Raw genomic sequence first — 22281 nt, 5'->3', positions numbered from 1 at the left:
AATATTAAACACTGATATTAAACATTGGACATCCAGCAACACAAAGATAGCTTATAGCTGTAGAACATCTGCATCATCTGTCTGGCAGGGGTTTTTGTTTTTGTTTGTTGGTGGTGGTTAAATTTCTCTGAGCCATGCCCTTCATTCACCTTTCTGCATATCTAGTTCAGTGCTAGCTACCTCCCATGTCTTTTTGTTTCTTCTTTCTTTTTTTTAAAAAACGCCCAGGCTGTCACCTAGCATGCTCAGGGCTGGTGACGTATTGGGAACTGTATTTTCTTTCGTTGGGTTGCAGTAGAACATAGGGACATTTGGTCAGGACCTTAAGAGCAGAAAGGGCCATTTATCTTGAATGTTATGTCATCTTTACTACTGGCTCAATTCACTCTGTGTCTGGAGGTAGTTCCCTCTAGACACAAAATGGTAGCTTGGGCAGCCCGCTGAGATGGAGGGGGCCAGCATTTGTGATGGAAACCAACTCTGTCTGGCTTGTGTCTGTTTTCAGAGCCAACATTACTCAGAGCCGCAGTTCCCACTCCTTGAACAAACAGCTCATCATTAACATGGAACCCCTGCAGCCCCTGCTTCCTTCCCCCAGCGAGCAAGAAGAAGAACTTCCTCTGGGTGAGGGTAAGTCTGTCTCTTCATCCCAAATGCTGGTGCTGCAGGCTCCCTCTGGAAAAAACAAGGGAGGCGCCAATTCTGCATATGATGGGTAATTGATTAGTGTATGGGGTGGAGTGAGCCATAAACTATGTTTTTAGTAAATAAGCTTTTTGCAGCTGGAAGGCTGTATTATACTGGGAAACTATTAGTTTCTCTTGGAGAGACTTCACTGGTATAAAGTATTTCTAAAATTATATATGAAAAGACTAATGGTGTTAGACCTACACCAGTCCAGTACACTAACCATTAGCCATGTGTGGCTGTATTAAACTAAGTTTAAATTCATTGTAATTAAAAATCCATTTCCTCAGTCACACTAGCCAGATTCCCAGTGCTCAATAGCCACATGTGGCTGGTGGCTGCCATATTGGACACTGAGACTGAGATAATTTCCTCTATCACTGAAAGTTCTATTGGATGGTGATGTCTGCCACTGTAATCACAATTAAATTGGTGGCAATAAAGAGTTCTCCACAAGTATCTCTACACTCGTCATCCCATTTATTCCCCCCAGGCTTCTTGTTCTTGATCCTTCATTTACATTGTCCAGCAGTTTTGATACAAGCTAAAAAAAAGTGAAGTGTCCACTGCAACCCCCACATTTGTTATATTTTTAAAGATAATAATAATATGTGTGTTTCTAGGCGTCTTTGTTTTTAAGGACTTTCCTTACTTCAGGGAAGAATCTCACCACAATGCTTGCCGCAAACACCTGCAGACATCTCACATCTTATTAATTTCAAAGATTTGTTTAAATTAAGTTGATGAAATTAATTAAATTGAAAACAAATGCACACAAAATAAACTTATTGGAACTTTTGAATACAAACATGCTTTTTCTTAACTTTGTGATTCTGGTTTCATCGTTGAAAATCTGGATACTGGGCAGTTTCAAGAGGGCAGATCACTCTGTCCCCAAAAGATCACCTTCACCTCCAGCTTCAAGTCAAGAATTTATTTCACAGGAGAAAACTTTTTAGTCTATAATAAGGATATGGCTTGGAATGCAGATACCCTTGAGATAGGTAGCAGCAACCAATTTGCAGTGACATATAAAAAATTCTAGTAAATCTTTTCCTGAAAGGCAGCTTTGATGGTTAGAAGGAGAACTAGGCAACTGGATGCCCAAAATTCCATGGGTGGAGGAAAAGTGTGCAAAGTATGAAAGATGGGATCTTAGAAGACACTACTTGTCTTCAACTGGGCTACAAGAGATGATGATAATGAGAACACTCTTGTTATAAATGGCTTTTGTTATCTGTCTTAACAATGAACTCTGCAAGTTCCATGCTAAATTAATTTCCTTAGCCTAAGGGCCTCTGGGTCCATGTTGCTTGTCTGTGTTTTTCAGGAGATTATCTGTTTTTGTGTGTTTTGCAAATGAAAGAAAAGCAGTTTTAATTTCTGGTCACTAAGGGTTTTCTGAGTTTCTTCCTATATGCTTGGAATATTGCTTTGAGTGAAAATCATTTTTTCTGAAGGTCATGATTATCCCAAGTTTAAATGAAGGAGGGTGTGGCTAATAGAGAAGAAAAGAGAAGGGACATCTCACAACTGGAATTGTGACTGTACCTTGTCTGCAAAGATGGAAGCTTAGATGGGAATGTAATTTGGAGGCCCAGATGGGTTGAATGATTATTATGGGGAATATGGAAGCCTAGGCCTGCTGCCTTATGATCCCCCAAGATGTGAAAGGGAACCTGGTCAAACTTTCTTCCATACTCTTCATCCCATTCAGTTAGGGACATCTGTTTTGCTCCATTTTCTATAATGAGGTTCCACTGCTAAATACTAGGTGTGTTTTTGACATAGCAACTCTATGGACAATAGACAAACCATTGCAATTAACTGCAAAAGAATTTAAAGAATTTCATGACAGGATAGGAATGCATAAGCTACCTTTTCAATTTTCCCAGTTGTTTTAAAGAACCATCTTCAATTATTTTACCAGCTGTAAAGCCAAACTGATAGATCTCTCTCTTCAGAAGTCCACAATAGCTCTATCGATACCTAATAAAATTATTTTCTCCAGGAGATTTGTCCCCTGATAGAACATCTTTGTGGGTTTTAAAGTTCAGACAAGTCATGACAACTTTCAGGATATAGACTCAATTAAAAAGCAAGAGAAGTAGACACAACACTATTGTTAATTTTTCAATAAATACACTGATTCTCTCAATTTAGAGTAAGAGCAAAATTTTCTTAGGTACCATAAAATTCAAAGTATGATATCCACTGGAGACATAGCTCTGTGTTCTGGATACCATTGTACCTCTGTTACTAGTCAAATTCTGCTCCATGGCTCTTGTCTTTGAATGTCAAGCAATGGGATTCAGGCATTTCATTAGATAGATACCTATTATATAGATTTACACTTCTCAGATTTATAAAGAGAAGAGAGACAGATTAGAGCTCTACACAAAGAAGATGTTTTCATCTTTGTGAATGGGCCTTGTTTCTGGGCTTTTGAGTGCATGCACTATGAAGAATTTTGTTTCATCTCTATATTTTAATATTTCATTTCTTTTTATTTCTGTGCTAGAGCCAAACTTAAAGAGGCTGGGAATTCATTCATTCCTTAATGCAACAATTGTGACAAATACAAGTTGTACACCCTGTAGACCACACTTACCACGTCCAAGTTCCTGTGGACTATAAAGATGAAGACATGAAGATGCTCTCTCTTCTGGAGGCTCACAGCCCACTGGGGAGATGGCAGTGGGATCACAGAGGTGATGACAAAGTTCTGCCTCTGCTGATTGAATTGTGTGCCCACTTTTCTGTGTGCCCCACTGGATATCAGTGCCTTGAGCTGCCTTGAGGGCATTTGTTCCTTTTTAGTCCCATTGGAGTGTCTGACATAAAATCAGTGGGCCAAGGAATAAATGGGAGAGATGGACAGGAAGAGTTGGTAATGGAGTGGTCTGTTTCACCTGCATGAGGTGTGAGTGTGGTTTCAGGGAAGAGGGTTCTGGGGGATGGTGAAGGTGAGGTAGAAAGGTAGGAGAGGGCCAGATTATGGGCCTCGTGTGATTTGCAGGAGAATTTAGACTTTAACCTGAGAGCAGCTAGGAGGCATTGAGGGATTTCAGGTATGGGAATGATATCAATGGCATGGGAGTTGTATTTTGTATCACTCTGGTGATGTGTAGAGAATGGATTAGAGGCAGATATGGCTGGAGCAGAGTTTTTCAACCTCAGAGCCACTGACCTCTTGAGCTAGACAGTTCTTTTTGTGGGATTCCTGTGCATTGTAGGATGTTTAGTAGCTTCCATGGCTTCTATCCAGTAGATGCCAGAAGGACCCCACTGGTCTTGACAACCAAAAATGTCTCCAGATACTGCCGAATTTCCCCTGGGGAGCAAAATAGTTCTCTGGTTAGAAACCACTGGGTTGGAGGCACAGACTACACAGGAACCGCTGGAGGAGCCCAGGGAATAGATATGCAAGGGCTGAAGCAGGCAGAGAGAATGCAACTAGAGAGGAGGCAGTGCATACAGGCATAGTAAAAGGCAGACTTGTGGAGACAGGGTCGCTGGTTACATGGTAGGGACACAGCCTGTGGACTCCTACTGTCTGGGTCCTGCTCTTATCTCAGAGACATTGAGTTGAAAACACTTCAACCTCTTTATGTTAAAGATGAGACTATAGAGACCCAGGAATGTTTCAGTGGTGTGTCAGCATCACACAGGGAGTCCATGGCCAGCATGATTTCGTTGAGTTGTTGGAGCCATTGAGAGAGTTACATAATACTGTTGCTTCTCAGAGCTTCAAACGCAGAGTGGTGGAGACTCAGCATCACCACTTACCTTTGTTATCACTGTTCCCCATCTGGATATACTGGTTCAGATTCTTGTCTGGGGGTTTCAAATCACATATTTTGGAACTAGATTTGTAAACGGTTCAAGATCAGCAGCTTGAGCCCTGTTAAAAGTGTTGTCTAATGGCTGGGCGCAGTGGCTCACACCTGTAACCCCAGCACTTTCAGAGGCTGAGGCTGGTGGATCACCTGAGGTCAGGAGTTCGAGACTAGCCTGACCAACATGGTGAAACCCCGTCTCTACTAAAAATACAAAATTAGCTGGGTGTGGTGGCATATGCCTGTAATCCCAGCTACTTGGGAGGCTGAAGCAGGAAAATTGCCTGAACCTGGGAGGTGGAAGTTGCAGTGAGCTGAGATCATGCCATTGCACTCCAGCCTGGGCAACAAGAGCGAAACTCTGTCTCAAAAAAAAAAAGTGTTCTCTAATTAAAAATTTTTAAAAAATCATATTGGGAGAAGAAAGTCTTAACTTATGGAATCTCTATTTCTGTGAGGTCATGGGAATGTCCTGTCACCTTGTCTTAAATGGTGTGATTAGTGGGGACATCTCTGCCACTGCCATGGCCCTCTGGGGTCATGACCACCCATTTATCAGACAAGCTTTTTCCATTCTTTTCAAGTTTCTCAAAGACAGCTGGGCAGAGTATTATTGCCCAGATTAATGCAGTGGTGTTCTGGGAAAACGTGTGACCCCATTCAGCCATATGACAGCTGGAGGATTAGGTCTCAAGTTGGCTGTGTCAGGGTGGAGAAAAAACAAAATCAGTTCCTAGGCACCACTGGGCAACGGGAATGTTTTCAAAGCCCACCCAAAAGTTGCTTGGTTACAGGATCTGAGAGAACTAGTGCTGTGGAAAACTTCAGATGAGAATGGCAAACCATTTGAAGAGTGCCACTTAGAGCTTATGAGAATTTCTGGAGAAGAAAAAAATTACAGTGGGAATTGTTCTAGGTGAAAATGACATTTTAAGGAGTCATTAATCTGAATAAATTCACAAGCAAAATGGAGCAGGTTCCCCATAGTGGAGATAGCACCGTCTTTCTGCGTTTTATTGGTAGAGTATATGTTCTCATTATGGAAGAATGCTGGATTGTAGTAGAGAAGGGGAGTGAAATTAATCATGTGAGACTTGGTAACTGGCAATTACAGACACACAATGAAGATCACTGGTGTCTGCCATAGCAGTGGTGCAGGCTGGCATAAACATGGTAGAAAAGCCATGCTTGGTAGGTACAACTATAATAAATAAGAGTTGAAAATATTTGTTTTCCCCTTACTGGTAAAATGAAAGCACAATGGAGACATTTTTATAAAGGAGGGTCTTGGGGGTGGCAATGGGTGTTAGATTAAAGGGTCATGTGAAGCTGCTTTTGCATATGATCGAGAAAGTATCTTTATTGAAGAATAGCTGGAAATTAAGAGAATGGTAAAACGAACTCTCACAAGCCACCCTTTAGCACCATCCCTGTAACTGTTTGTGTATGTGTTTGTGCGTGTTTGTGCCGAGTGTATATGTGAATGCATGTATGTGTTGTGCATGTGATGGCAAGTGTGTGTGGAAGGCAGAGGCGGGGTGTTTAAAGGGTTGCTTACAGTGTCTTGCCCTAACCATAGATGGCTTAAGGTGGTTTCACTGAAATTCTAGAAAGTCTGTGTGTGAACATGCAAAGGCATTTCGTGCATGTAAAAAGAGTATTGTCCTCATCCATCAGGCATGCCATACTCTTGGTCCCACTCACCCTCCACCCGAACACATAACAGGTGACTGGTGGGGCTGCTGCATTGTCTATGCATATGTCTTTCATGCACTACACAGTTGCTCTGATCTGTCACTGGTGAAGTCTCTGACAGCCCAAGGCTGCTGTGGTTATACCATGGTGAGTTCCTTATCTTACCCTCTACCAGGTTTGGTCTTCCTCCCTGCCTGTCTGACGTGAACATTCTCCTCCCTCTTTTCTCCCTTTCTGTAGTTCCATGGTCATGGTTCAGACAAATTTACCCTTTTCTTACGGCTTCGGTGTCTTTCTTCCCACCATTTTCCCCCAGATGCTAAGCCATTTCTTCCCTTTGGCTCAGATGTGTCAGGACATATGCATTAGCAGTGATGCACTGGGTTTTGTTTGTTTGTTTGTTTTGAGATGGAGTCTTGCTCTGTTGCCGGGCTGGAGTGCAGTGGCACGATCTCAGCTCACTGCAACCTCTGCCTCCTGGGTTCAAGCAATTCTCCTGCCTCAGCCTCCCAAGTAGCTGGATCTACAGGCACACGCCACCATGCCCAGCTAATTTTTGTATTTTTGGTAGAGACGGGGTTTCACCACGTTGGCCAGGGTGGTCTTGATCTCTTCCCCTTGTGATCTGCCCGCCTCGGCCTCCCAAAGTGCTGGGATTACAGGAGTGAACCACCGTGCCTGGGCTGCAGTGGTGTTTTTGAAATTTCTTTTGTGTTACGTCCCGTGAAACAGCAGAAGCTGTTTACGAATCCTGTGGAATCACCTTTTCCCTTATGGTTCCTGCTACCTGGTGATGACCAACCCCAGTTCTAATTAGACTTGTCCCTACCACAGGGTTTTGTGATTGCTGTTTGCTTTATTTTTCATTATAAAGCTAGTACATCAACTTCTAAAAAATTCAGAAATCACAAAAAAGCATAAATGAGCAAAAAAATAAAAATAAAAAATAAAAAAAATAACATCCTAGCTTGCCCCCTCATAGAGGAAATCAGTGTTAATGCATTAGCAATTTCTTCCCTATGCATTTTAATGCAGTTGCAGTTATCCAGTATACTAAATTCTTAAAATTCCTGCTTTGTTTGTTTAATGTGGAAAACACTGGTGCATGAAAACACATCAGAAGTTGAACTGGAGATCAAACAATGAATTGGGAACATATTTAACACAAATACAGACAAATGGGTTAAATGTCCTAAATTAGAAGGAACTCATAAAAAGTGCTGTTTTAAGCATCATTTTTGCATTGCACACGCTTGGACTATCCTGAACATTCTTATTTAATGGCATCTATAGTCTCCAGCTGCTGATAAGCACATAGTAGCTGGAGTTGCTTCTGCAGGAGCTAGGATGCCTCCACAGAACAGAAGGCAGCTCCTGTTTTTGTTTATAATTGCAGTATTGGATTAGCAAAATAAAAATTCAGAATTATCACAACTATTGGATGATGATGATGATGATGATGATGATGATGATTATTTTTTGAGTTGGATTCTCGCTCTGTCGCCCAGGCTGGAGTGCAGTGGTGCGATCTCGGCTCACTTCAAGCTCCACCTCCTGGGTTCACGCCATTCTCCTGCCTCAGCCTCCTGAGTAGCTGGGATTACGGTCACCCGCCACCACGCCTGGCTAATTTTTTTGTATTTTTTGTAGAGACAGGGTTTCACCATGTTAGCCAGGATGGTCTCGATCTCCTGACCTCATGATCCACCCGCCTTGGCCTCCCAAAGTGCTGGGATTACAGGCGTGAACCACCGCGCCCGGCCAACACCTATTGGATTCTTGAAGACAGCATCACAGTTTGGGTCGGCAACTCCTCTAGGGTAGGAGATGCCAAGAACAGCTTGAGAACATAAAGGCCTGAGCACGCTCTGCAGATTCCTATTTTGCAGTCTTTTCAAAAGCTTTTTACCTTTTCTTTCGTGTTTTTCTTTGGAGCTATTCTCCTCTTTAGAACTCTGGGTTTTTTCTTTTTCTTTTTTTTTTTTTTTGTATTTACTGACAACTTAAGTACTCATGAGAAGTTTTTATCACTTGAAAGGGGACTTTGAAATTTTGAGTGTTTACTGTGTTGTAAGGAAGCTCAATGCCTTGTTCCTGATGCAAACTCAGTGCACCTTATCTTGCAAACATTTTGTATTTTACATCTTAAGACACCAATAGTGTGCATCATTTCAATTTTGTAGTTGGCTAATTCTCCACAAATAGTTCATTTTATGAAATACAGCATTCCGCAGTGGAAGCATAGCAGTGGTTCAGGTGGCTGCTGTCTTTCTGCATTAATGTCTCAGATGAAACCTGGTGTTGGCTCCTCTGCCAAGCAGCCAGGTGACCACAGACAAGACTATCCACCTTTCAGAGCTTCGTTTTCCTCATCCACAAAACAAGAAGATTGGATTTGAGCACCACTCAAATGCTTTCTAGCTCTTAACTCTGATTCTTTTGCTGAATGTCAAGGTAAAAAAAAAAAAAAAAAATCCAAGACTGTGGCTTGAGGTCTTTTTACTATGAGAATGGGAACTTGGGGACAGGAATATTTTTCATAGCTTTTGAGAGTTAAAGGGAATGTTGAGGAAGGTCTTGCACAAGGGTTAGCAATATATAGCCTGTGGCGGGCCCAGCACCACTTATTTCTGGCCTTCAAGTGAACAGTTACGTTTTAGATGATGATAAAAGTACCTATATAATATCCTCCATTTTGCCTCTTTTGAACCACCTTCAACTTTTAAGTTTTAAAATTTTGCCAGCAAAGCTTAAAACTTACAATCTAAGCCTTCGTAGAAAATGTTTGCTGGCCTCTGATCTAGCACATACCCTCAGGATTCTTCTACAAATGGGAAAGCCTGGAGAGATGAGAAAATTTGCCCAGTGTTACATGGTTGGGTAAGTATTCTGGAAAGCTGGGATTACATCCTTATACTCACATTCCTGGCCCAGCTATCTTAGATGACATTGAACACAGCTAAAATGACTCAACTCCTTCTTGCTGAAACAGAATGGGTAACTAAGGAACTACATCTATTTTTCAATTATAGCAAATGAATGATCAAAAGAGACAACATATTTTATTTAAGTATGGGTGACCTCTGTGGTTCAATGAGAAGAGCTCGTGTGTATACACGGTGCAAGGCTCTGGTTTTCCAGCACAGCATGCCAGGACCTGCTGACTCCTCAGAGACTTCCATCACCCTAGAAGGAGTGGTGAGAAGGCTGGGGACCGAGTGTGTTGCAGCAAACCGAATTCTTAGTAGAGCCAGGCTGCAGGGGAAACAGACTTCCCACAGGAAGCTCGCTCCCTTCTGGGAATCATGTTCTGGTTTTAAAGTTGAATTCATTAAATAAGGAATGACTCATTCCAGGGCTAGTTCTAATTACTCATTTACTTACAGTCTGTGTTAAGAGTGGCTGTCTTCGTGGAAGCAATTCAGTAGCAGAGCTTCCCAAATCATTCCTCCTGTTCAGGTGAGCATTTTGCTACCCCACTTAATAAAAATTAACTGCTTCAAAGGACGTGGCTAGGGTGAAAAAATAAGTCAGTCAAGTGTCCTAGGAAGTAGTCTAGTCATAGTCCTTGAGGGCTGGGATTTGAGCCAGAGGAGAGTGTTGTGTGACCAGCTGTGACAGCCAGAGTGTGGTCGGCGGAGGGGAAGACATTTTGCTTGGCACTTAGATAGATAGACACTCTCACTATTTCCCTAAGAAACCACAGGAGAGGAAAGGTGAAAATATTACTAAACCTATTGTTGCTAGAAAGCAGAAGCTAGAATTTTCTGAGTTTTAGATGCATGGGGTTCTATTTTCTTGCATTTTTGTCAGTGGGTTGGTAGTGAGTGTTAAGTAGATGTTCTTTGCAATCCCCAAGCTTAAATTGAGACAGGATCTCAGAGCCTCTCCCTCCGTCTCCTCCCTTCTCTTAAGATCCAGTGTCACTTAAATAAGAGAAAGTGTTGGGCAGTGTGTGCTGGTTACCATTCTTTTAGGTGGGCTCTTTATAATAGATCTGAGGCAATGCAGGCAAGGTTCAGAGAAGAGGCTCTGGTCAGCTGGCTCAAGGCTGAGTCTTGGGAGTGTACGCTCAATGCTGTAAACAGAGGAGTGCAGTCTCCTTCCTGGTTTGGCAGATGGTGAATTGGAGGTCCTAGAGCTCTGGCTTCCAGAGCAGGGTACATACAATGATCCACTGGGGTGGAGGAAGAAATTATTCAGACTTCTACTGATATTTTATTTTTATCACCTCTTCATAAAATTTCTGTTGTATAGGATTATAATGTGCATATATACAATGACAGATATACACGTATCTAATTTATAAATAAATATGCAGTTATTTGTATGCACAAACATTTTTTCCCCAAAAGAAGATTTGGAAACAGCTGCTCTAGATCTTGAAGATGAGTCTACCGAAACGAAAAGGGGTGGGGGTGATATGTTTTTGAAACTCTGAAATCTCTGTTCATGCCAAAGCCCTAGATTCCAAAATAGATGTGAGAACTGTCTGCTCTAGTTACGGTGGTGACATGCCATTTTACATGCTTTTGGTCTATCACTCCGGTAAACCAGGGTGAGTCACCCAAACACAGTCAGGGCTTTTGCCAAGCTATTGGGTAGGTGCTGTGTCACTCTCATTTAAGCATCGTATGGTGACCCCTAAGTCCCCAATATACACAGGTGCTGGACTGCCCTTGAGTGGACACCGAATACAATATTAATGGGGATTCTCTGGTGGCGGGAAGAGCATTGGACAGAGAATGAGAGGGCCAAGCTTTGTTCATTCATTTGTTCACTTGATTAACATTTACTTCTTATCTGGCACGTGCTGGACATTGATACGACCTAGATCTTATTTTCTCCTCTGTAACACATGATGAGATTATTTCTGAGTTTCTTCTCCACTCTGATTGTTCTTTAATAATTTTCTCCAGATTGCTACTGCTCTTATTTACATGGTTTTAGATCATTGGTCATTGCTTTTGAAAGCAAAAGGTATAGCCATCTTCTTTCTTGCTTTTTATTCTATGAAAGACAGTTTTATTTTACTTTTTTAGAAAATTTTAATTTAAAGTTCCAGGATACATGTACAGAACGTGCATGTTTGTTACATAGGTAGACGTGTGCCATGGTGGTTTGCTGCACCTATCACCTTATTACCTCACCTAGGTATTAAGCCCTACATACATTAGCTATTTATCCTGACGCTCTCCCTCCCCCGACCCCCTGCTGACAGGCCCCAGTGTGTGTTGTTCCCCTCTCTGTGTCCATGTGTTCTCATTGTTCAACTCCCACTTACAAGTGAGAACATTTGGTGTGTGGTTTTCTGTTCCCATGTTAGTTTTCTGAAGCTAATGGCTTCCAGCTCCCTCCATGTCCCTCCAAAGGACATGATCTTGTTCTTTTTTATGGCTGCATAGTATTCCATGGTATATATGTACCACTTTTTTTTTTATCCAGTCTCTCATTGATGGGGATTTGGGTTGATTTTTTGCTATTGTGAATAGTGCCGCAATGAACACACACTTGCTTGTATCTTTATAATAGAATGATTTATATTCCTTTGGGTATATACCCAGTAATGAGATTCCTTGGACAAATGGTGCCATCTTCTTTTTAAATGTGGTAACTGAGACATGAAAAATGGGGAACAATGATATTTAAAAGCAGGGTTTAACTTTTTTCCTTTCTTTTTGTGAGTTGCAAATTTCTAGCATAAAATTGAAAATTAATAACAGCTAGCTTAAAAGGTAATATAAAATGAGTGTTCCTTACTTGAAAGAGCCCTCACTTCCTTTAGAGGCATCCAATTGGGAACTTTCAAAATCCTCATATCTCCACTTCAACATTAGAAATCTGATAATGGGCAGATGCTTTGGGTGAAAGAGAAATAAACAGGGTTTTCAGAATGACTCACTTGATAATCGGAACATAGGCTGGAAATTTTGTTATTAAGGAAAGGGTTATCCATATTTAAAAAATAGAGCATCCCTTGTGATCTGTGATCTTCTCAGTACCTGCCTAGCACCTTGGCCTAGCTGAACAAATTGGCCCCTAAATACAGGCTTGGCCCCACCCCAGCTCTAGGACCAATTGTACCCTTACTGGGGAGGGAACTGAGAAGCCCAAGCCCAGCCCTTTGGATGGGCCCTTAGTTTGCTCTCTCTGTTGCTCTGTCCTGCTCTCTGGCTCTCATGCCCACCTTCTTCCCTTTCCTGAGTCCCTGCCCTGGTCCCCGCCCCAACCCCCAGCACTCTGCTCCCCCAGGACCTTGACAGCCCTTGTCTCTGGGGCTAGACCGGGCTTCTGACTCTGACCCTGTGGCTGGGGACGTGCCCCTGCTTGCTGATTGACAGTCCGCATGGGTCATCCTTCATGTCTTATGTCCCCTGGGGCCATGTTCTCTTTCCAGAACAGGCTCTTAGTAGAGTCAGACTTGTAAATGCTTGCCTTTCCCGTCAAACTTCTCCCATTGCCCAATGGTCATAACATATTGAATTGTCAAATTCATCTGTAAAATCCTAACCTTTTCAGTATAACCCAAATGTATTTCCATGGCCACCCAAGCCATGTGCAGCCCCTCATCTCTGTCTACTGGATGTGCAGTTATCACCTGAGGGGTTCTCTGCTTCCACTCCTATCCCCCTCCTCTCATCCATATTTTCCATACAGTAGCCAGGGGATTATTTTGGTAAGTGGAGCTCAGATCTACTTATGTTAAAATCTCAGCTCCTTCCTCTGGCCTATGAAGCCCTGCTTGCTTTGCCTCCTGCCCACCCCTCAGACTGTTTCCCGTTCTCCCTTGAATAGGCTGAGCTCATGGCAATCTCAAGGACCTTTGCAAGAGCTGTTTCCCCCACCCAGGAGGGTCTCTCTGTTTGTTCTCTCTGTTGCTCTGTCCTGCTCTCTGGCTCTCATGCCCACCTTCTTCCCTTTCCTGAGTCCCTGCTATTTGTATGGCTTTGTATGGCTATTTCTTTTCTTTAAGTTTTAGCTCAAATTTCAGCTCCTTGGAAGGTCTTCCCTCAGTGCCTAATTCTGAGTAATTCCTCCAATCTACCTGTTTGTTCCCTCTCATGCTATCACCCTGTTTTATTTTCTTCAGAGCACCTGACACTATCAAACACTGTCTCACTTGTTTGTCTTCCTGTTTGTTGACTGCCTTCCCTAACTAAAACACCAACTCCAAAAGAGCAAGGACTTTACCTTGTTTCCCTCACTATTCCCAGCATTTAGGGATGTTCCGGTACAAAGTAAGAGCTAAACTAATATTTGCTGAATTAATGAACAAATGAATGAATGAATGTATGGATTCTAAATGCAACCAGGACAGCATTTATTTATATAAAAGAAAGCATACAAGTAGAATATTCTCCTGGGATTAGGGTTTGCCAGAAGTCAAGCATGCTCTCTTGTTATGTTTTTTAGTGTGAAATCAAAAGCAATACTAGACCAAGTGTGGTGGCTCATGCCTATACTCCTAGCACTTTGGGAGGCCAAGGCAGGAGTATCACTTGAGCTCAGGAGTTTGAGACAAGCCTGGGCAACACGGCAAAACTCTGTCTCTACCAAAAATAAAATTGCCAAGGGTAATGGCATGTGCCTGTAGGCCCAGCTACTCAAGAGGCTGAGGTGGAAGGATCACTTGAGCCTGGGAATTTGAGGTGACAGTAAGCCGTGATCATACCATTACACTTCAGCCTGGGCATCAGAGTGAGACTCCATCTCTTAAAAAAAAAAAACCATAGTCATTGTAGAAAATTTGGAAAATACAAAAACACAAATAAAATTTAAAAACCACCTGATACTAAAACTGTTATAAATGTGTAGAATCCATCTATATATTATTGACAATTTTTATAATTTTAACAAAAATATACTAGAGATGCTATTTTATAATCTGCTTTTTCATTTCACAACATAACATGAATATTTCCCATTACATTAAATATTCTTCTATAATTTTATATTCAATGGACATACAATATTCTACCACATAAATATGCAAAAATATTTCTTACCATCTTTCCTCCACACATCCCACCAAACTGTATATGAGAATATCTCTCATTGTAGCCCTGCAAAAACTGGATATAACACTTTAAAAAAATATTTGATAATTTGGCCGGGTGCGATGGCTCACGCCTGTAATCCCAGCACTTTTGGGTGGATCACCTGAAGTCAGGAGTTTGAGACCAGCTTGACTAACATGGTGAAACCCCATCTCTACTGAAAATGCAAAAATTAGCCATGCATGGTGGCGGGCGCCTGTAATCCCAGCTACTCGGGAGGCTGAGTCATGAGAATCGCTTGAACCTGGGAGCTGGAGGTTGCAGTGAGCTGAAATCGCACCATCGCACCGTAGCCTGGGCAACAAGAGCGAAACTCTGTCTCAGTATGTATACATATATTTGATAATTTGCAAGACAAAACCTATGGTGGTTGGCAACTTGTTTTGCATGTAGTGACCATTTGCTCTTCTCTTTTTGAGTCATAGCTAGATGCAAGAGAGAAAGATGCCCTTGGCTAGTGTTTTGGGTGTAAGGATTGGGTTCTGCTACCTCTAGCTTCTTGATTACATGACAGCAACACAAGGAGCCCACAGTTCCAGAAGAGCCTGGGTTTTTCCACAGGGAGACACAGATGCCCTGTTTCTTAATACCATCTGCAAAGCTGTTGAGAAATATGGAGAACAAAATTAAAGCTTCATTTATTTATGTAATATAATGTAATTTCCTTTACTCAGAGAAAAATGCATTATCTTTAATTGTGACTTATGTCTGGAGGGAGTGAAATAATAAAGCAGAAGTGATGGAGAAACAAATTCATCCTGTATGGGGACAAAGGAAGTAGACTCTTTCTTGAGAGTATTACACAGGAACCAAAATAGGCTGTTCTAATTGGAGTCAGTAAGTTCAGTGTTGTTGTCCATTTCCCCTCCAGGAAATCTTGGGAGACTACATTGGCATCTGATAAAAGTTTACCATCAATAGATTGCCTTGATGTATCCAAGTCATGGAACATCAAGGAATTCTTAAGCCCTAGGTTCAACCAAGATAAAGGAAAAACACTTTGTTTATATGAGTTATAGGTAGCCTTGGTCAGTGAGATAGTTTAATTAGCCAATAATTGTGCCTCGGATAAACCTCACTGGCTACAATACTGCCACTGTGCAAAGCTGAGGTAATTTAAATTATACTACATGAGAATTCCTCATGCATGTTTCTGAAGAATGCATTATAGTTGTGAAATTCCCTGTCTGGTCTCTATGGGAGCTTTTCAGCTGGTTTCATCCATGGACAGCTATGGAAGGTTTCCCTTCATGTTACTCCCACCCCTATAATTGGAGTAAACGATAGGTATTCAGGCCCTATTTTTATTCATGAGGGTTTAGTGTACCATGGGCTGTTGAGTGTAAGGGTGTTTCTTATAGTAGGTAAATCAGAGAGGAGATGGATGATTATCTTACTGCACAATTTATGGGTGGCTTGTTGTGTAATGATGTTCACAGTATATGGTGCTTGATCCTTAGAGGTTGGGGGTCCCTTACCTCACCATCTCCTCTACTTGTGGCTTCTTCACTTTTCCCTTCAGATTATTTTGTCCCATCTGCAGGTCGGGGAGGAGGTCTTTCTGCCTTGGAGCAATGACTTGTGAAATTAGTGATCAGCTATTCATGGTCATTGTTTTATTTTTGGGTGGGCTAGTTTTGCTGCCTAGGCTGGGGATCATTAGAAGGCCTTCAGGAATTTTGTAAGCACAGGTGGAAGGAGAAGCTCATTGATCAGTATTTCAAAATACTGTTTTTGTTCTTCATTGGTATTTGGAGAGAGACAAGGCAGAGAAGTGGAGAGAAGGAAGTCGGAATCCCAGGCATAGTGTTTTCACAGAGTAAAGTGATCCTGACCTCCTCTCCGTGATCCTGACCTCCATGCCGACGGCTCGGTCCCATGCTACTGCTCTGTGCTTTCGGCTGCTTATTGGACACCTCCACCTGGAGGGCACATAACAGCTCACATTTAACGCATCAAGCTTAATATGTTTACAGCTCCACTCATGACTTCTTCTTTCTCCAAAACCCAGTCTCAAACCTGCTCCTGCTGACTTGGTTGATGACATCACTATGTACACAGCTGTCCCAGCAAGAGGCCTGGAAGCCACCCTTGCCTTGTCACCCTTCCCCACACTCCATGTCTACTGAGACACCAGAGTCCTATGAATTCTATCTCAGAAGAAGTCCTAACCACCTGTTCCCTGCTATCTCCTCTTCTTCTCTTTCTTGCAACATTGCAACATCCTTCTTATGATCTCCCTGTAGCCCATCCCCTGAACTCCTGCTACAGTCTTTGCTGGAAGTAGTTTCTAGAACCTGGCCATTGACTGCATGGAGAGTCCAATCCCATACAGTGGGGCCAATGGTTCCTCACACACTGGCCTCCACCCTCCTCTCCAGCCTTAGTTCATTGCAAGGCCTTTTGTCCCGCCTGCACCCTCTTATCCTTCTCTCTCAGACAAAGCTTCTCCTTCCAGCACCACCTGTCTGTGCCAATTCCTTCCTTCTCGTGCTGGTTCCCTTGCTCTGGCTGTTCTTTTTTCTTTTCCTTGCTGCACCAGGTAAATTGATACTGATTTCTTAAGTGGCTCCTCCTCTATGACATATTTCTTGGCTCTTGACATGACATGGCATTAATAGTTTTCTCCTCTGTTTATTTCTTCCTCAGGGTACTTAAAACACCTCTTTCTAACTGTCAGTTTAAATGTCCAGCCTAAGTGGTGCCCTGCCCTTGGGGACTGCTCAATAAGGGATAGATGACTGAAGGGAGAGGACTCAATCTAGCTGACTCTTCTGGTCCTGACCTGAAGCCCTAAGATTAAATATAAGTCCTGTGTTGTAGAGTAAAACACAAAATCCAGAGTTCTAATTTGCTTCCACTGAGAACTCATAATAAGTGCTGTGCATATTTATAATGCATCAGGCTTTTTATATCATTTAAAAAGAACAAATGGGCCAGGCATGATGGCTCATGCCTGTAATCCTTAGTGCTTTTGGAGGCTGAGGTGGGAAGATCCCTGAGGCTAGGAGTTCAAGACCAGCCTGAGAAACCTAGTGAGATGCCGTCTCTATAAAAAAATGTAAAAAAATTATCCAAATTTGATGGCGTGTACTTACAGTCCTAGCTGCTTGGCAGGCTGAGGCAGGAGGATCACTTTGAAGCCCAGGAGGTCGAGGCTGCAGTGAGCTATGGATGGGCCACTGAACTCCAGCCTGGGTGACAGAGCAAGACCCTGTCTCAAAAAAAAGAAAAGAAAACACCAAGTGACTTTTTTGTATTTTTATTCTAATTTTATTTTAAAGTGCATTTAAATGTTATCCTATTGGAGCAGAATATGATAATTTTAGACACTTTGTGCATAAATCTTAGTCAATTTCTTGGAGGGGGTGAGGAACTGTATGCATTCTTTGTAACAATAGGAGCAGTGACTTTTTTTTTTTCCCCAGGTTTTTTTTTTTTTTTTTTTTTTTTTAGTATTTATTGATCATTCTTGGGTGTTTCTCGCAGAGGGGGATTTGGCAGGGTCATAGGACAATAGTGGAGGGAAGGTCAGCAGATAAACAAGTGAACAAGGGTCTCTGGTTTTCCTAGGCAGAGGACCCTGCGGCCTTCCGCAGTGTTTGTGTCCCTGGGTACTTGAGATTAGGGAGTGGTGATGACTCTTAACGAGTATGCTGCCTTCAAGCATCTGTTTAACAAAGCACATCTTGCACCGCCCTTAATCCATTTAACCCTGAGTGGACACAGCACATGTTTCAGAGAGCACGGGGCTGGGGGTAAGGTTATAGATTAACAGCATCCCAAGGCAGGAGAATTTTTCTTAGTACAGAACAAAATGGAGTCTCCCATGTCTACTTCCTTCTACACAGACACAGCAACAATCTGATTTCTCTATCTTTTCCCCACATTTCCCCCTTTTCTATTCAACAAAACTGCCATCGTCATCATGGCCCGTTCTCAATGAGCTGTTGGGTACACCTCCCAGACGGGGTGGCGGCCGGGCAGAGGGCCTCCTCACTTCCCAGAAGGGGCGGCCGGGCAGAGGCGCCCCCCCACCTGCCGGACGGGGTGGCTGGCCGGGCGGGGGCTGCCCCCCACCTCCCTCCTGGACGGGGCGGCTGGCCGGGCAGGGGCTGCCCGCCACCTCCCGGACGGGGCGGCTGCCGGGCGGAGACGCTCCTCACTTCCCAGACGGGGCGGCTGCTGGGCGGAGGGGCTCCTCACTTCTCAGACAGGGCGGCCGGGCAGAGGCGCTCCTCACTTCCCAGACTGGGCGGCCGGGCAGAGGGGCTCCTGACATCCCAGACGATGGGCGGCCAGGCAGAGACGCTCCTCACTTCCCAGAGGGGGTGGTGGCCGGGCAGAGGCTGCAATCTCGGCACTTTGGGAGGCCAAGGCAGGCGGCTGGGAGGTGGAAGTTGTAGCGAGCTGAGATCACGCCACTGCACTCCAGCCTGGGCAGCATTGAGCACTGAGTGAACGAGACTCCGTCTGCAATCCCGGCACCTCGGGAGGCCAAGGCTGGCAGATCACTTGGGGTTAGGAGCTGGAGACCAGCCCGGCCAACAGAGCGAAACCCCGTCTCCACCAAAAAAAAAAAACGAAAACCAGTCAGGCATGGCGGCGCGCGCCTGCAATCCCAGGCACTCGGCAGGCTGAGGCAGGAGAATCAGGCAGGGAGGTTGCAGTGAGCCGAGATGGCGGCAGTACAGTCCAGCTTCGGCTCGGCATCAGAGGGAGACCGTGGAGAGAGAGGGAGACGGAGATGGAGGGAGAGGGGGAGGGGGAAGGGGAGGGAGAGGGAGAGCAGGAGCAGTGACTTAACAAGAGCAACTATCTTGAGTCACAATCATGCTTGTTGGCTTTCCTTACCTAAGTTAACCGACTGCTTTGAATGATGTGCTCTTTTCCGTTTATAAATAAGTTGGAGAGTCAGGAAAATACAAGGAAGTAAGTCATGATAAGGAGGTCTTAGAGCTACTGAGAACAGTGGTGTTGAAGAATGCCCAGCTGTGCTTCTTGAACTATACTTTGTCTGCAACTGTATTCTCCAGAGGATTTTTATTGACTTTTCCCCAGACTCTACAAGGTGATGCTGGGCCCCAGAGAGCAGTGATCTCAGCTTACAGGCAGGAAACATTCAGTCTGATAGGGGAAATCATAAGAGGAACAGTGTCTAATATGCCAAAGCATCTTATGCATTTCCAGGGTTTTGTTCATGTAAGTTATCATAATTTGACACTCATGACCATTTCTTTGAATTGGATAGAACAGATACTGTTGTCTCACTTTCCAAACAAGGAAATTAAATTATACAAATGGTTGATTACCTGGCCATATGGTCCTTTCTCTCAGTCTCTCAGTGATGTTGGGAACAGCTTCCCTTTCTTTTTACTGTATACCCAAGAATATACCCCTCCTATCATAAATATATTATTAAAGTTATTGTTTATATATTTTATTAATACAATCTTTAAAAAGTCCTCTGAAGTATATGTTAGTCCCAAGGACTCTTTATAATGGATACTTAATGTCTAACCTGATTACAAAGAACATTTAATGAATGTAATAATAATTTATTATCTTTCCACTTGGAGCTAGCAGTTAGCTAAAATTTCAGTGAATCTCTCAAACTATTTTAACTAATGGCTGACTCCACTATACTTGTCAAGTCTGTTGGTTACTAATGTAGATAAATTGCATGATATTGATGATGATATAATTATAGTTAGTATTTATTAAATGCCTATTCCATGTCAGGAACCCAGTCATGTAAACACCCAGTATCCTCACCATTTTGCAGATAGAAAATTGCATTCAGCAGGCTTCTGTAAGTTTCCCAAGGTAATTGGCATGGCCGGGTTAACTCCTCACAACCAGCAATACTGCTACTATTGGGGAGGAGTAACTCGTAATAGTATGTTAAGACATATGGTTGACAGAAGGAAGAGAATCCAGGCTATTTAAAATCCTCACGGTCTTCCTCTTGAGCAGTTAAAAGAGACCAAAAAAAAAAAAAATGACCATGTATTGAAAAAAAATCGCTAACATTTATTGAGTAAATTGCTGTGCAAGGCACTGATCTGAGAATGCCATGTGTATTAACTTGATTAATCCTCACAACCACCCTTGGAGGTACACACTGCTTTTACATCTGTAAAATGAAAGCTCTTGTTACAGATGTGGAAACTGAGGCTCAGAGATGATAAACGATGCAGCCAGGATTGGAACCCAAGGACTGCTCCAAAGTCTGTGCTTTAAATCTTGCCTTCTACAATTGCTTAATAAGTTCTGGTTCATAGGAACCAGCTCTATGTTAGGCACTTGATATGTATCTCTCATTTCCTTGTCATAACAACCATGAGAGGAGTTGTTGTCTCCATTTTACAGTCAAGGCACCAGGGCTCCAAGATGTCCAGTAACTTCTAGCCACTCACAAAGTAGAGGCAACTTTGTCGCCTTTCCCCGGATCTGTGTCCGGTGGTTTGTGCAGGAGCAGCCATGGAATTCAGGCCCATGAACAGTTCTTATCACTGAATGCCATTCTTCTTCTTTGGTTTCAGGCTGACTTAGCAAGCAGTGTTTCTGACATCTCATTATGGAAAATCGATTCTCCTCTTCACACATTTGCTTTCTTTGGCCTCTTGTCACTGCCCAGACATGCATTCCCAATTCTCAGACAAACAAATGAATTGAAACAGGAACAGTATTCAAGGGCATCCAAATGTTGTGCTACTGATACTGTTCAGTTGAGCACAGTGGCCTGAACCAGAACAATACTCACTGTGCAGGATCCTGCAGAATCTTTGGCTTGGTTCCATATTCCCACCTCTCTTTTCTTGTTCCTCTTGAAAGGTAGCCACCCCTGTGGGCAGAGTCAGACAAGGTAGAGAGAAATGGCTGAGGCAATATAGAATGCTTGTCTTGCTAGCTTATCTTTCTCTATGAAAGGAGAAGATCCATAAAAAGCAAGAGTAAAGGAATCTACTTACGATCTCTGAAAAGTAGCGTAAAGAGTGAGAGCAGGTTTAAGAGAGGGAAAAGTGAAAAACATGTGAAATGCTAAATATTATGACTGGCTATAGTTAAAATAATAATAATACTTTTGTTTGTTTATATAAAATAATAATAATACTTTTGTTTTTTGAGACAGAGTCTCACTCTGTCTCCCAGGCTAGAGTGCGGCGGTGAGATCTCGGCTTGCTGCAACCTCCGCCTCCCGGGTTTATGCGATTCTCCTGCCTCAGCCTCCCGAGTACCTGGGATTAGAGGTGCCCACCACCACGCCTGGCTAATTTTTTTGTATTTTTAATAGAGATGGGGTTTCACCATGTTGGCCAGGCTTGTTTTGAACTCCTGATCTCAAGTGATCTGCCAGCCTCGGCCTCCCAAAGATAATAATACTTTTAAAATGAAAGGTAGGAAGGAGGCATTTGAAACAATGGTGAGATGTTAAGCTTGAGAATTATGGAGAATAACTATCCTGGTAGAAAAAAACAGAAATAAAATATGGTGATAGTTTTGTTTCAGGTTTTTCACTTGTTTTCTCTTTTGTTTTGGAAGGTCTGTTTGTTTCAAGTGAGCTGTCAGGTCATATGTTGTTTTAACATGATGATAAACATAAAGATTTATCTATATTCCCTTCAGACAGGCCAAAGGGAGATTTCCTCAGTATTGAGCCATGGCCTACTGCCATGCAAATGAGCCCCCGTTAATCTATGAAATTCATCATGTGTTACTGCAAAGTAGTGATTTATCGTGAACAGTGATTTTCAGATTTGTTCTTCAGTGTCCTAAAGATTTTTAGTAGTTCTTCAAGAACCATTGTTGGTGACTAGTGAGGGAGGTGTAGTAGGTACTAGTCCTCGGCCCCACCTTTGCGTCAGTCTATCTGTTTTATACCTGGGGATTCTGCTCAGAATTATATCATCAGGGGGAATTGCAAAGGGTTGAAGATTTTGATAACTTTTAGGGATATTTTCCTTTCAAGCTTCAGGGTTGAAAATTAACTAACTCCTGTG

At 42.8% G+C, this 22281-nt stretch overlaps 1 protein-coding gene, 1 long non-coding RNA gene and 1 pseudogene across 7 annotated transcripts in view; 1 reads left to right on the top strand and 2 right to left on the bottom strand.

The window, feature by feature from the left end:
• The window catches only part of FRMD3 (FERM domain containing 3), a 296678-nt gene that overhangs the window by 248556 nt on the left and 25841 nt on the right, over positions 1-22281 (top strand). For all 6 annotated transcript variants that reach the window (XM_003810300.4, XM_034967512.3, XM_063593988.1 and 3 more), the window contains exon 13: positions 506-630. In XM_003810300.4, the coding sequence (XP_003810348.3) occupies positions 506-630 (125 nt within the window). The remainder of the gene's footprint in view (positions 1-505; positions 631-22281) is intronic.
• Positions 13526-21034, bottom strand: LOC134728545 (uncharacterized). Its single transcript, XR_010109061.1, has 2 exons — positions 17377-21034; positions 13526-14879 (listed from the first exon to the last, which is right to left on the bottom strand). It is a non-coding gene; the product is annotated as an uncharacterized LOC134728545 (long non-coding RNA).
• LOC112440941 (U4 spliceosomal RNA) lies at positions 15304-15386 on the bottom strand (annotated as a pseudogene).

Source organism: Pan paniscus, chromosome 11 (genome assembly GCF_029289425.2).
Source record: "Pan paniscus chromosome 11, NHGRI_mPanPan1-v2.0_pri, whole genome shotgun sequence".
Taxonomy (NCBI): Eukaryota; Metazoa; Chordata; class Mammalia; order Primates; family Hominidae; genus Pan; species Pan paniscus.
Note: the sequence above shows the minus strand (reverse complement) of the source record. Positions and strands in the feature narration are given on the sequence as shown.